This window comes from Phaenicophaeus curvirostris, chromosome 6 (genome assembly GCF_032191515.1).
Source record: "Phaenicophaeus curvirostris isolate KB17595 chromosome 6, BPBGC_Pcur_1.0, whole genome shotgun sequence".
Lineage (NCBI taxonomy): Eukaryota > Metazoa > Chordata > Aves > Cuculiformes > Cuculidae > Phaenicophaeus > Phaenicophaeus curvirostris.
This window is the reverse complement of record NC_091397.1, coordinates 34,399,381-34,412,018: the sequence shown is the minus strand read 5'-3', so window position 1 is coordinate 34,412,018 and position 12,638 is coordinate 34,399,381. Positions and strand designations below refer to the sequence as shown.

Here is a 12,638-nt window from a genome sequence, read left to right as displayed (position 1 = left end):
AAATAAGTCCATATGGGTGTGATATAAAACTCTCTTAATTAATAAAAGGTTAGGATTTGTCAAAGTGAAGCAGAGGATTAGGACCACAGCAGTTACTGCAAAATTAGGAGGGGAAAGGCAGCTTAACTACTTGAAGGGATTATCTTTTTTTCTTGCAAAAACGGATAACTTGATTGCCCTGAGTCTTTGCTTGCTTGTGCAATCAGAACCGCAGCTAAGCTGTTGATGTGTTGAAGCCAGTGTACCCTATCTCTTCTATTAATTTGTAATCCCAGCATACAGACTGAATTACACAGGTGCCTTTGAACTAATCCTTACAGGAAAATCTTGTGAGCTGTTGTGGTATTACCTTACCGACTGCCACCTTCCCTGTGGAGTCCAGCTGGTCTGGTTGCTGGATGGAAGTTCTCGTCATGGGCCTTACCAAGCAGAGAGAGGCAAAGGCTGTCTCAGGAGTCATTGACTTAAGGTGCTTAAATGTTCTTGAAGAAGCCAGTTAACAGAAACTGCATTGGATTGGTCAAAAAAAAAATTACATTATTCTAGTATTTGTATATACTTAGACTCTTAGAATGGTTTGTGTTGGAAGGGACCTTAAGGATCACCCAGCTCCACCACTCCCATCGTGGACAGGGACACCTTCCACTGGATCAGGTTGCTCAAAGCTGCATCCAACCTGGCCCTGAACACCTCCAGGGACGGGACAGCCACAGCTTCTCTGGGCAACACAGCAGCCTGCTCAGCCTCTATGAGGCTAGTGCTTTTAGAACATCTGGTTTTATATAGCCGCTGTGCAGGTCCAATTCGAATAGGTCCAAGCACTGCGACAGTCTGGTAAGCAATATTTGTTGCTCCTCAGTTGTAAATTAAATTCTTGCCCCGAAGAGCTTGTTGCCCTGATAGTTTCCTTGAGGGTGATGACTTCATGGCAGAAGCTATTAAAATCAAACTAGAGAGTTAGAAACAAACATGTAATCCAGGAAAGGTCATGAAGATGATGGTTGTTTTAACCACACCAGCAACTGGAAATGCAAATTTTCAAGCCAACTTAAAAGAAATTATTTAGCATACTGAAAACAATTAAGACGATTAAAGGATTGCAGCACCTGTCCACAAGGCTGTGAGACCTGGAACTGTCAGCCTGGAGAACAGATGGTTTGGGAATGATGATGACTCCACTGAAGAGGAGGCTCTGTCCTTGGTTATCTTCAAAACCTAACTGCAGTCGAAGGCTTTAGTTGACCCTGTTAAGAGTGAGGTAGAGACTAGACAATCTCCAGAGGTTCCTCCTGACCTTAACTGTGCTGTGATAAGAAAGGAATGGCTTTCTAGAGGAGTATAAGTGGTTCTGTAGGGTCTTTTAGCAAACGATGAATAATTTCTCAATAAAAATGATATTATCATCCAGACTAGCATTTAGTTACATGCAACACAATAGAATTACAATTAATTAGTTCTTCAATAACATAATGAAGTTAAGCGCAATGTAATCTGCTCCAGCATACCTTAGCGGAAAAGACTGTAGGGAGGAGAGGGTGCCCACGTGCTTTCTTGAAGTTGTTCGGGCTTTCAGCAGCTGCTGGTGGGTTTGGGACCTTTGCATTCCCCCATTTTCCTGGCAAACTCTGGCTCTTGGCTGCGCTTGTGATCTCTCTGAAAGCAGCCACTGTGGGCTGTGGTGTATTTAACAGGAGCCATATGGCCAAAGCAGCTCAGTACCAAATGCACCAGCTTACTTCTTTTTTCTCCCTTTGAATGTGTGCATCTTACAAGAGCTCAAACACAGAGAGGAAGTGGCCTCTGAGGCTCTTCAAGGGCAGAGGTAAGAAACTCTGTTTACTGACTATTAAGTAGTAAAGCAAAAGTAGGGATTTACACATGATTTTTCTCATCTCACTCCAGTGATCTGCTGGCTTCCAGCTCCACGTTTGTTTCTTCCTCTTCCAGGCTTAAAGATATGACTTAGAAAAACATCAGTGCAGTATGATGATAACGCCCATTCTCACAGCTTTGGTGAACCCATGGGTTGGTTAGGATGATCCGGAGTGCCTCAAGTGAAAGGGGTGCTCTGCTAGGTCTCTGGGGGACTGTGAGAGACAGAACGTCTTCACAAGCTCCACTTCCCCCAGGCAAGGTAATGAAATCTCCAGTGTTACTGGGAAGGTTTGCATGGAGGGATCTCCCTCAGGCCGGGGCTAACCAGGGTTGGAGCCAGGCCAGGTAGAAGCATCGCGCTGCAGCAGCTTGTGAGGCTGCACCAGGGATACTGTGCGTACTGGATCGAGAGACAAGAAGGTGGTGAACAAGCTTTGAGTTTCAGGCTGAGCTGGGTCTGGCCAGCTTTCCTGGACATTCGTACACCTCCCAGCCCCTGCAGGTCCCAGGTGACTAAGTGCACAGTGGTGACAAAAGGCAGCTTGTTAATGATAACTGTAAGGGTGCAAATCTACTCAATATGCAACTTATTCATTAGCAGTGGAGGGGGCTGCTGCTGAGCTTCACCTTTGCCGCTCCCTCCTTCCTCCTTTAAGTAACATCTTGTTGAAGAATGGGGGGAAATGAAGTAGCAAGGGAATCACTTTGAGAAGCTGACTTAGTCTTCTGGGCGTGACAGAGCAGTCCAACTATCGCGACTTTAGTCTGCAGTTGTGGAAAAGCTCAGTTTCCTGGCAGTTTGTTTGTTTATTTCAAGTTCATAACAACAGCACACACACGGCATAACACATGACTTCTCTGGACCAGCAAGTCTTTTGCAAGATATTTATTGCAGGCTTCTGCTGAACACATGAACAAACCAGCAAAAGAAAGGAATTACAATTATTACAATAATGAGGTCAATCTTAGAGAGAAAATTGCCTTAAGAGCACCCACTTAACTGAAACTGTCATTTGTGACACACCGTACGTTCACAGACACAGTGGGATGCAATCGATTAATGGCTCCTTCGGCTCAATGGGAGGTAGGGAAGCAGCTGCCTTTGATTTTTACCCTTCTGACACACTGATGCTTTCCACTGGGGAGTGATAAACTGGAATATTCTGACCATCCTGCAATTTCAAGGTGACATCCTGGAGGCACCAGCTGACACAAACAAAAAGTGATTTTTAACTTGTTTCAATCTATTTTAATATAGTGATATAGTTGACATAGAAACAGCTGGCATGGGGAAACAAATCATTCCAGGCATTCATTGCTCTTAAAAGTTCTCTCAAGTGTTTTAAAATCTGGTTTGAGTACCAGCTTCTGAAATCTGTTTTCCCTAACAATGCAGCAGAGCCCAGATTTAAAGGTCTGGGATGTGTGTTCCTATTTGTTGCAACATGAATAAAATTCTGCCAGCTATTTTTAGACAGGACATTCCACCCCCTGCCCCAGACTGGTGCCTTTCTTCCTCTCCATCCTGCGGGTGCATTCCTTGCCCTGTTCCTCTCCAGCCTTGGAGCTGGACTGTGTTGCTAAGGAATTATCCTGGTATGGCAGAGTTTGAACACTGTGTGATCACTCAGTGTGACTGCTGAAACCCTGATGAGGTACAAAGGTGGTTACTCAAAGGAAAAAGGAAACCGTGCTTGTTGAAGGCTGAGGGGGAGCCTTTTCCTTCTTCTAAGCTCTGCTCCAAGCCCACTTGTGTGAGGCTGCTTGTGCTGCTTTTCCAGCTGGGAAGGACTATTACTTTGCGGTAGTAAGACAGGATTTTTTTTCAGAAGCTCCTGGCACTTGCCCACCTCTGCTTTTGCGGGAGTCAGCGCTGAGTACATACAATTAGGTAATTAAGCTGCCACACTTCTGTGCAATCGGTCTGCAGCAGGGCTCTTCCCTCGCCAGTCTTCCACCTCCATCTGACTCAGGACAAGTAACTACCTCGTTTAAAATAAGGCTTAAAAGAGCAACCAGTTGCTCCCCTCAGCATGGGCTGGGGACTTGGCCCTTCCCTCTGCTCGCTTTGGGGCAGCAGAGTGTCACTTTGTAGTACTGGTGGTGCCTTGGCTGCCCTCACCTCCAGATGCCCTCCCCATCCTTGCACCTGAGCAAATGGTCCTTTCCAGACCAAAACCAGCTCTCACACTCTGAATTTCCTTTCTTTTCAGCTGCCCCCTTTTTTTTTTAATAACTACATAAATAAATGACCCCTTACAGACAGACTGCTCGCTTACAGTCTGGAGTATTTCAGTGGCTTGGGAGCCTCAATGCCTTTGGCAGAGTTTCCCTCCTGGTGCCACTTTCCTATGTCTGTATGGTTCTGATTGCCTTCTGGGTCTCCACTGCAAGCACCCACATGCACATCATGCAGAGCCTCACTAGGATGGCCTGCTTACACGTTCATTTTTTCTCTGGGGGATTTCAGGAGCTCTTCTTTGTGAAGCAGATGGGAGTGAACAATTTTACTTTCAATTCCTCAGCTGGGTGCAAGGACACTAAGTCCTGCCTAGCCCCACACAGAGCTGTGTGCAGGATCCCATCTGTAAGATGATTGGGTCCAACAGATCTGTCTCCTACAAACACTTTCACAGAAGATGCATTTTTTTTTTTTCCGTCTTGAGCTTGCAGACAGAAATGCATGGAGAGCTCATTTTACAAGAAAACTCAGAGAGATGTATGCACTTCAATTACTGCAATCTTCAGGTACCCTCACAGTAACCTAGTGAAATGGAGATGTTATTTCCCTCCATCTGCGAGGAATGGATGAGGAGGAGTAAGGATATCAGAGCCCAAGGAAACGTAATTATGTGTCCAAGAATGGTAGCTGGAGACCTCTGGGTGTATCACAAGGACAAATCTCTCTCTCCCTGAGCCTCTCAAGTCCTGGCCTAGTGTCTTCCTCCTATCCATTTACACTTTACTTCCCATAGCTATTCAAAAGAGAAATACAGTATGCTGTGCTTATCTAACTATGAAAAGAAAACATTACCATATGGCTGGTGGCAGCTGAGCAAAACTGTTGTAGCTCTGGGTTTCTAAGTAGAGCTAACAGGAGTGCCTAACAAACTCTGAGAACAAATATACGTGAGGAGGTTTGCAGCTAACAAAATTTCCTCTTTTGCAATGGAAGATGGACATCGAACTCATGCAGTAACTCTTGCTCAGGTCTAAGAACCAGTTTACCCTTAACAAGACAGGCTTTCAGGCTTCAGTATGACAAAAATGTAAAGCCACTATGACTCCACTGACTGTGGAGTCAGAGCATCCTTCCACTCCAATACAGCTGTTCTAATAATTTTTAAGCTATAAATCCTGTGATTATTGGATAGCTTGAAAAAAACCTGCATGATTTTTTAGCTCACCTGGATAGGCTCTGATAAAATGTGTAAGATAATTCCCCTACTGCAATGCATGACACTAGAGTGCAGTTAGTATGGCTGTTCAATGGCCTTGCACCTTCCTGAGGAGGAGGGGTGGGAGGGGACAATATGTTACCTTGGCTCTCAGTATTTGTCCAGATTCTGAGATACAGTTTGTAGAACACATTTCACACAAATTAATGGCTCATGCTGTTTGTTTATAGTCATAGGGACGAATTCAATGTTTCTCAACTAATTTACTTTTTTGCTGTAATGATGGTAACAACCTTTCACAAGACCTTCAGACATGAACTTCCTCTTCCTTTGTGTGCAACACGGATGACTAAAGCAAATACCCTGCTCCACTCTTTTCTCCTACCACTTCTCTCCCAGAATCTCTGTTTCTCCCAGTACACACCGTTGATGGGTATGATCCATCTCCGAGTTAATATAGAGGTACCCAGCTGATTTCGTTCCAGAAACTGGTAACTTTATCTGCAGGTGTAAAAGTACATTAAAGATTCAGTGAAGCATGTTACTGAAGTGGACATTTACTGCTACAGCCAAAGACTCAACATCTCCCTTGTAATGTAAGCCCTAATTTTATTCTTTTTTAATGTATTTCAGAGTTTCACACAGCTTTTCAAATGGCCGGCATGTGCATAGCTATATAAGTATGTCTGTTCTGCCTTACATTAATCTTCCTCTGCTGAAAGAATGTACTGTGTTACAGCTGCAACTCCCAGGGAAAACCACTCACTCTGAAATATTTATGAACAAACACCTTTCTTTACCAGAATGCATGGTGCTCTAGAGGTGACCGGAACTATGCTAGAGCTTCCCATAACCGTAACAAGCCTGTAGGCTGGATCCTCTGCAGCTCAGCCCATTAAGATGAACCAAGGCATCAATAATTCTATCGGGCAATTGTTTAACAAAGGTAGGAGCCGCAGCACCAACCACAGCTAATTCAACTTGGTCTAATGTTTGATTAAAAGAAATGTTTTAAGTGTAGCGTTTGTGGGTGGCCCTGAAATCACAAAGAGAAAATGCAAGGGGTTCTCCAACTGGCCCACTAGGCAGGAGCTGGGGATGTTGCAGAGCCAGTAAATTGACCTGTGATATAATCATTAATGATGGTTAACTAGTTTATTTTATGAGAACATGAATGCTCATGAGCATGAAAAAACGGAGAAGAAAGTTGGTGGTTTGTGTCCTGGGTAAGGTTGGCAGAACACAGGGTTTGACTTCACCCTGAGTCACTCGAGCAGCCAGCATTCCCCAAAAGGTGACGCAGGAATATCTGTGGGACAGGTTCTCTTTTTCTTTTCAATCAGTATAAGAGGTTGCAGGTTTTTTCCCACATTTTTGGCCTTACATATGTTGCCTTGTAAAATCTCTAAAACCAGGGAAACTGGGAAACAGTTTGGCCCAGGGTGTCACATGGGCGAAGCCTGGCTGGAGCCAGATGGAAAGTAGAATCTTATGAGAGCTGGTTGAAAGTTGTTTTGTCTTGCCCTGCCAACTGCCTCTCCTTTACTGTATCATCGGCTCTGGCTTCATCCCCTCCCTGACAGCCCTGGTTTCGTCTCCAGGACTCAAAACTAGTCACCAGGAGGAATAAAATTATTCAAACGTGACGAGATCCTTCAGTGAGCTGCCCAGAGAGATCACTCAAAACATTATATGTCACTAACAAAACCAGGGAAGAATAGACTGGATTAAGATGCAAAACCACTGATGGGAAATCTTCAGGCAGCAACCCAGAGTGGAAGTGGACTCGTGTTTGCAAGGTTTGTCTCGCCCCAGCTCTGGGGTGATGCAATACAGCCTTGTGCAATACTTCAGCACCTAGTGCAGCATTTTCCAGTCACTATGTAACCCCAGCATTCAGTCCTGTGCTGGGCAGCCATCCTTCATGTCACAGATTTAAAAATGCTTTTAAAACCCACACCATTTTTGCTGTACCACAGTGTGGCTGGTGAGCAGCTACAAATCTCTGTTCTGAATAAAACTTTAAAAACTAGTGCGGGGTGCATCTGGAGAAAACAGGGAGGCAGCTGCCATTTTAAAGATGGATCTCGATAAGTTTCTGAAAATGACTTTGTGGTTTACAGTAGCAGGAAGGGGATCAACTGACCTGGGAGGTCTCTTGGCATTCTGTCATGTGCCCATATAGCATGACATGAAGACCCTGCTCTTACTGTTTCTAGTCCCTCATATCGGAGCTCAGATTTATGCTCTGGAAATCCATCTCTCTTCCAAATCAACTGGCATCTCACCCTACTGCCTTCCAGTGCCCACAAGTCACTTGTGACTTGCTGAAAATCCCTGACCTGATCTCGTCACCCCGCACTTTGTTAAGTCACCCTGTGACACCACTGCCCCAGTGCTACCTGCGCTCTTTCTGTGTCTACGCGGTTACTTCCATCTGTCAGTCGGATGTTGTGAACCTTAAGAGGGGGAGCACCCAGGGCTTCCAGAGCATCGGAACTGTGATTCAATTGCTCCAAAGCCTGCTGATAATACTGGGTCCTGGCGAAACTCTCTAGGTAAAGAAACAGGGTAGAGAGGAGAGTTACCACTTAAAATCAAAACATAAGTAAAAAAAGAAAAGAAAAAGACATTTCCTCCAGACTACCACGCCCTCCCTGAAAACAGTCCAAAACTATTAATTAGGAAAAATCTGGCTAAAGGAGGAAACACACCCTTACACCAGAGAAGCAGTGCTGAGCTGTAATGTTTTTCAGCTCACTTAAGTGAAAAGGGCTCTGAATACAGCCTGTTCCATACTGATACACAGTTCAGTTTATGGCTGGGTCTCCCCGCTTTTCATACATTCGTGCATCATCTAAAAGGAACAAAAAAAAAGGAAAATAAAAAGCATAAGGACGAATATCTGAAAAAGTTTGGAACGCAGTTAAATTTTTTTAAAGGACATACAGAAAATACTTTAAAAATAGAGTAATAATTTAAGAACAGAGACAGTTCCTGCCTGTCTCTCAGACACTGGCATAAGACAGGAGCTGACGCTGCTGTGAAACCCTTGCTGTGGCACCCAAGAAGATACAGCTCCACTGACAGATGCATGAAAAGGGAGGCACAAAGAAGCACCATTAGAGTTAATGGTCAAGCAGCAACAATGGCACAGTGGCCTGGATGCTGCAATGCTGGCATACCGAGGACAATTGTGGTAAACTGCTATTTGTCAATGTCGGGTGTAGCTGGGAAACGCTGTGTATTGGTGAGCATTGCACAGTGCAGAGCTGTGAGGCTGGAAACATGCCAACACTGCCTTATGGAGGCAGAGCTTTGCTTATAAACAGTTTAAAGGCTTGCCTGCAGAGATCTCTAGATGCACTTCACACCAGCCTGACTTCACTTTCTTGACATCAGGAAGACCAAAGTTAGGCTAAGAGTGTGCAAGTGTGGAAACCCTGATCTTGCGAACTTTGCTCTTGGCTTCCTAAGAGTTTAAAACAAGGTATAAGGTTTGTTTCCCAGCTTCTTGCCTGTTGGTATTACTCTTGGATCCTAAGGCAAAAGGATGCTGTGCACCTTCCCTAATTAGAGGCATCCCCTGTGAGCAGGCAGCATCCAGTTGGCATAGAAACAGCTTTGCTAGGCTGCCGCATGCACTGGTCCACCCTGTCGCCTCCAAGCAGCTCCAGCAAAAGGAGTTACAGCACGACAGCCCTTTAGTGCTTACAGATCGTGGTAGGCAGCCACCCAGACCATGTTAGAAGTATGTTGTGCTCATCCTGCAGGGTGGAGGTAAAATGGGTTTGAGTTTCCTGGTGCTTCATCTCAGTTGTTCCTTGTCAGCATCTCACATATAGGACACAAAATGCCTGATTAATCCGTTAGTCCACATGTTTTCAGTAGGAGAGCTGAAAGGATTCTGGGGTTGGCTGGGGAGACTGCTCTCACGAGGAGGGTGTGGAGGTGAAGACAGTGAGTAGAAACAGGATTACCTGAGTGTTTGTACAAGCTTTCACAGAGACCGGTTTGTGCACGCTAACTTCCCTTCAGCCTGAAGGAAAGGGAGGGAAGCACCCTCTCCCCTGCTCTCACCACTATGAAAGCCACTTGCTCCTCATAGGTCCCAATATGGGACAGTTCTGTGACCTCGGATAGCAGAAGGAAATGCAACAGCCCTGAGCATGGGCCAAGGGAAGAAGGGTCCCAGAGCGGCTTCCCTGTCTGTTGAAAGCTACAGATGGGCACACTCTCCAGTAGAAAGTGTCCTTTCAGCAGCTGGGCTGGCTTGTCACTGGGTTATCAGACAACTACTTGGTGGCCACCGACATAGCAACAGAGCAAGAAGTAGCCATCACGTTGCGCCACTTCATTGCACAGCTAAATTACTCAGGGAATGAATCCTCTGACTTTCTGTATTGTGGAGGAGGGGTGACTTTTTTTCTCAAGAGATTTCTAGATAACATTGCTGAAGCTGAAAATTAAAAAATGCTAATGTCCTTGTTAAAGCCAGATTCAATATTTTAAAGCATAAGAGAATCATATATCTGTCATCTACTCCAGAGCTTGAGGGCATGAGCTGCCTAAAATTAAAGCCCTGTTGATTTGCTATTAATACGTGTAAAATGAAGGGGAGGTTTCAGAGCTTATCTGAGGGCTTGAGGAACAGGCTTGGCTAGACTTTTCTGGCAACATCCTCTAAAATAAGGGTAGATGAAAAGCAGTATCAGTTGACAGCACCAGAAAGGGAGAGGCATAGGGCCAAGAGGCCTGTAACACCCCCCAAGAGAGAGGCAAAGCCTCTTCCTCTTCAGATGCTGAAAACCTAGAAACAAATTTGGAAAAATAAACACCTATTGTTTGGGGGCTGGAACTAGATTATCTTTAAGGGCCCTTCCAACCTAAACCATTTTATGATTCTATGATCATTTGGACTAATGATTCGGATTCTTGGCCAAAAACATGAAGCAAGTAGAGCTGCTCCTGAACACCAATGGCACCTGTCTAGCTTTCCTCTCAATGTTCTTCTCAATGCTAAGGGCTCTTACCTGCCCTTCATTCAGGAGAAACTAATGATGTCTTAGCACTTCACAGGCATGTGGTGTTCAAGGGCCAGCACCACAGAGAGGTTTATAGATAAAACCACTAGATATTAATACGTTCTCACAGATGGTCCTCTTTTCCTGCCCAGTTGCAAAATCTAAGAAATGAAACCTTCATTACTACCTAAGCTTTCTCTTCGCCCTTGCTCTCAGGAAGCCCCACAGAAACCAGACTTTCTGCTGACCATGGCAGCCTGGTTCCTGCACAATACCCACCTCTGGAAATGGGTGCACCAGCGTTTGGGAGAGCAGCATCCCTGGAGCAGAACAAAGCAGAGCTTATGGAGGCAGAACCCAGAGGCTCAGCCACACTTCCCTTAACTTCATCTGCTTTTCACATCTTGAATGCTGCTATTTTCCCCACTACACAAAAGCAAGTGAAAAGGGCAGAGGAGAAATAAGGTTGTCAACAGCACCAAGACTTACTTTGCATAAGATTATACATCACAATGCATCCCCCAGTGCTGAACAGTCCCATGAAAACAGCCATTTGCTTCAGTTTTCTTAGAGAAGCTGGCATTTTTCCTCCCTGGAAAGAAAAAGGGAAAAAATTTGCTGTAAAAAAAAAAGAGAGAAAGCTAAAGGGCTATTTCCCCCCTCCTCCTCTTTCCTAAAAGCACTTTCCAACCAGGTCTGAATGAAAGTGCAGTGCACAGGCATTGGGCTCTTGCTTGCCAGGGCCCCACCGCGCGCCCAGAAGGAAGGGTGGTGAGAACAGAGCAAAACGGGAACCCAGTTGGGTTGAATGTGTTTATTCAACTTCTTTTAGTGATGCCACCACTTCACTAATTGCCGAGACGAAAATGACCTCCCCGGTGTGGCCAGGGGCCAGTGCTGCAGCGCATTGTCGTGGGGGGCTCCTGGTGCCTGTGTTCTCGCTTGCACACTGCGAGCATTCAGGCTCCGGGGGCCAGATTTCTCTCTCGAGTAAACTCCTCTAAAGTAAACAAGATCGCAGCACGGCTGGATTTGGCCTGGAGTGGTAAGGGGCAGAGCCAAGCCAGCGCTGTGCCAGCAAAGATAATGGAGCCAGGGTGTGTGTATTCTGTTGTTTTTTTTCCCAAGCCATGGATAAACAGGAAGGCTCTTGCAGGCTATTCTTCTTCCTTCCTGCACCCCCCCAGCCCAACCTTGCCATTTTAATGAGTCACAATTTTGGCATTTGAATGAATGACCCAGCAGAATAAGAAACACTTCTGAGAAAGTCAATCTACTAAACACTTCCACGGTTTGGGTAAGAGGGAACCGTGTGGCCTGAAGAGCCTGAGCTAATGGTCCTGCCCACAGCAGGTTAGCAGGGGCCAAGCTGAGTCCTCAGAGAGAGAGCAGCACGTTGCTTCAGGCTGTGGTAGGATGGGACTTGACTGAGCATCTGAGTATTGGTTTATGCTCTTGCTTCTCTCATAGCTGGGATGATAAGGAGGAAAGTTCTTGACAGCCATTTTAAAAAAAAAAAGGTTAAAACCAATTTTAAAATAAGATTAATCTGAATGCTTGTGGAAGCTGTATGGGATTTCTGATCTTAAAGGCTTCACATGTCGATCCTTTGTGCCACGATGGTGAGACTTCGGTGTCACACTTGGAAAGAGCTGGTTAATAAACCAAGGCCCAAACCAGTTACAGAAATGTGACGTGGGCAAGGCCGCTTGAGTCCTGTTGTGAAAAACCACTTATAGCATCCCTCAGTTATGTGTTAGTCAGGGATTGCTCACCCAGCAACCACAGTTTAGAGAGGGTGGAGAGGCAAATGTTAGGACTCCTTCCTGTCGTGGCCAGGTCAGGGTGACATGGGCAGCCTCCCTCTGTTCACTGCTCTGCTGACATGCCCATACACCATCTCTTGCATTCTCTAGCCCAAGGGAAACCGTGGACACAACCCAGGTACAGCCTTTATCTACTGCCCTGTTGGCATTCAAGTGTAATACATGCTATCCCTTAGCTTTCCTTGTTAAGTAGTTCCCTTAATTTCAAGAGCTCTTAATATTTAGGTATACTGTTTTATTTACTTATTTACGGATGGCTAGTAATGGTAGCAACCCAGAGAACCACATTGGTATTATGTCTATTTTATGTCCAAAAATCCCCAAATTGTGCCATTGGTACAGTAAGTCATCATCTCTCACTCCTGATATGTTTCTCTGATGAGTTTTCTTCTTCACTTCCCCTGGGGAACTTGAGTGGCGTGAGAAGTTGCAGCAGAGGAAGTACAAGCATGTTTTTACAGAGACACAGCAGCAGTCATTTCACAAGGACAGTGAGAGCTTTCTGCTCACCTGCT

General features: G+C 45.3%; 1 protein-coding gene across 1 annotated transcript; it reads right to left on the bottom strand.

Annotated features, from left to right (window-relative positions):
* Nucleotides 1-2,727: 2,727 nt before the first annotated feature.
* On the bottom strand, nucleotides 2,728-11,271 carry COA1 (cytochrome c oxidase assembly factor 1). Its single transcript, XM_069859763.1, is given in 6 exon segments — nucleotides 2,728-3,081; nucleotides 5,698-5,774; nucleotides 7,676-7,827; nucleotides 10,787-10,889; nucleotides 11,169-11,216; nucleotides 11,218-11,271. Coding segments are annotated over 6 exon segments (516 nt in total). The 5' UTR covers nucleotides 11,257-11,271; the 3' UTR covers nucleotides 2,728-2,984.
* Between the last annotated feature and the right edge of the window lie 1,367 nt (nucleotides 11,272-12,638).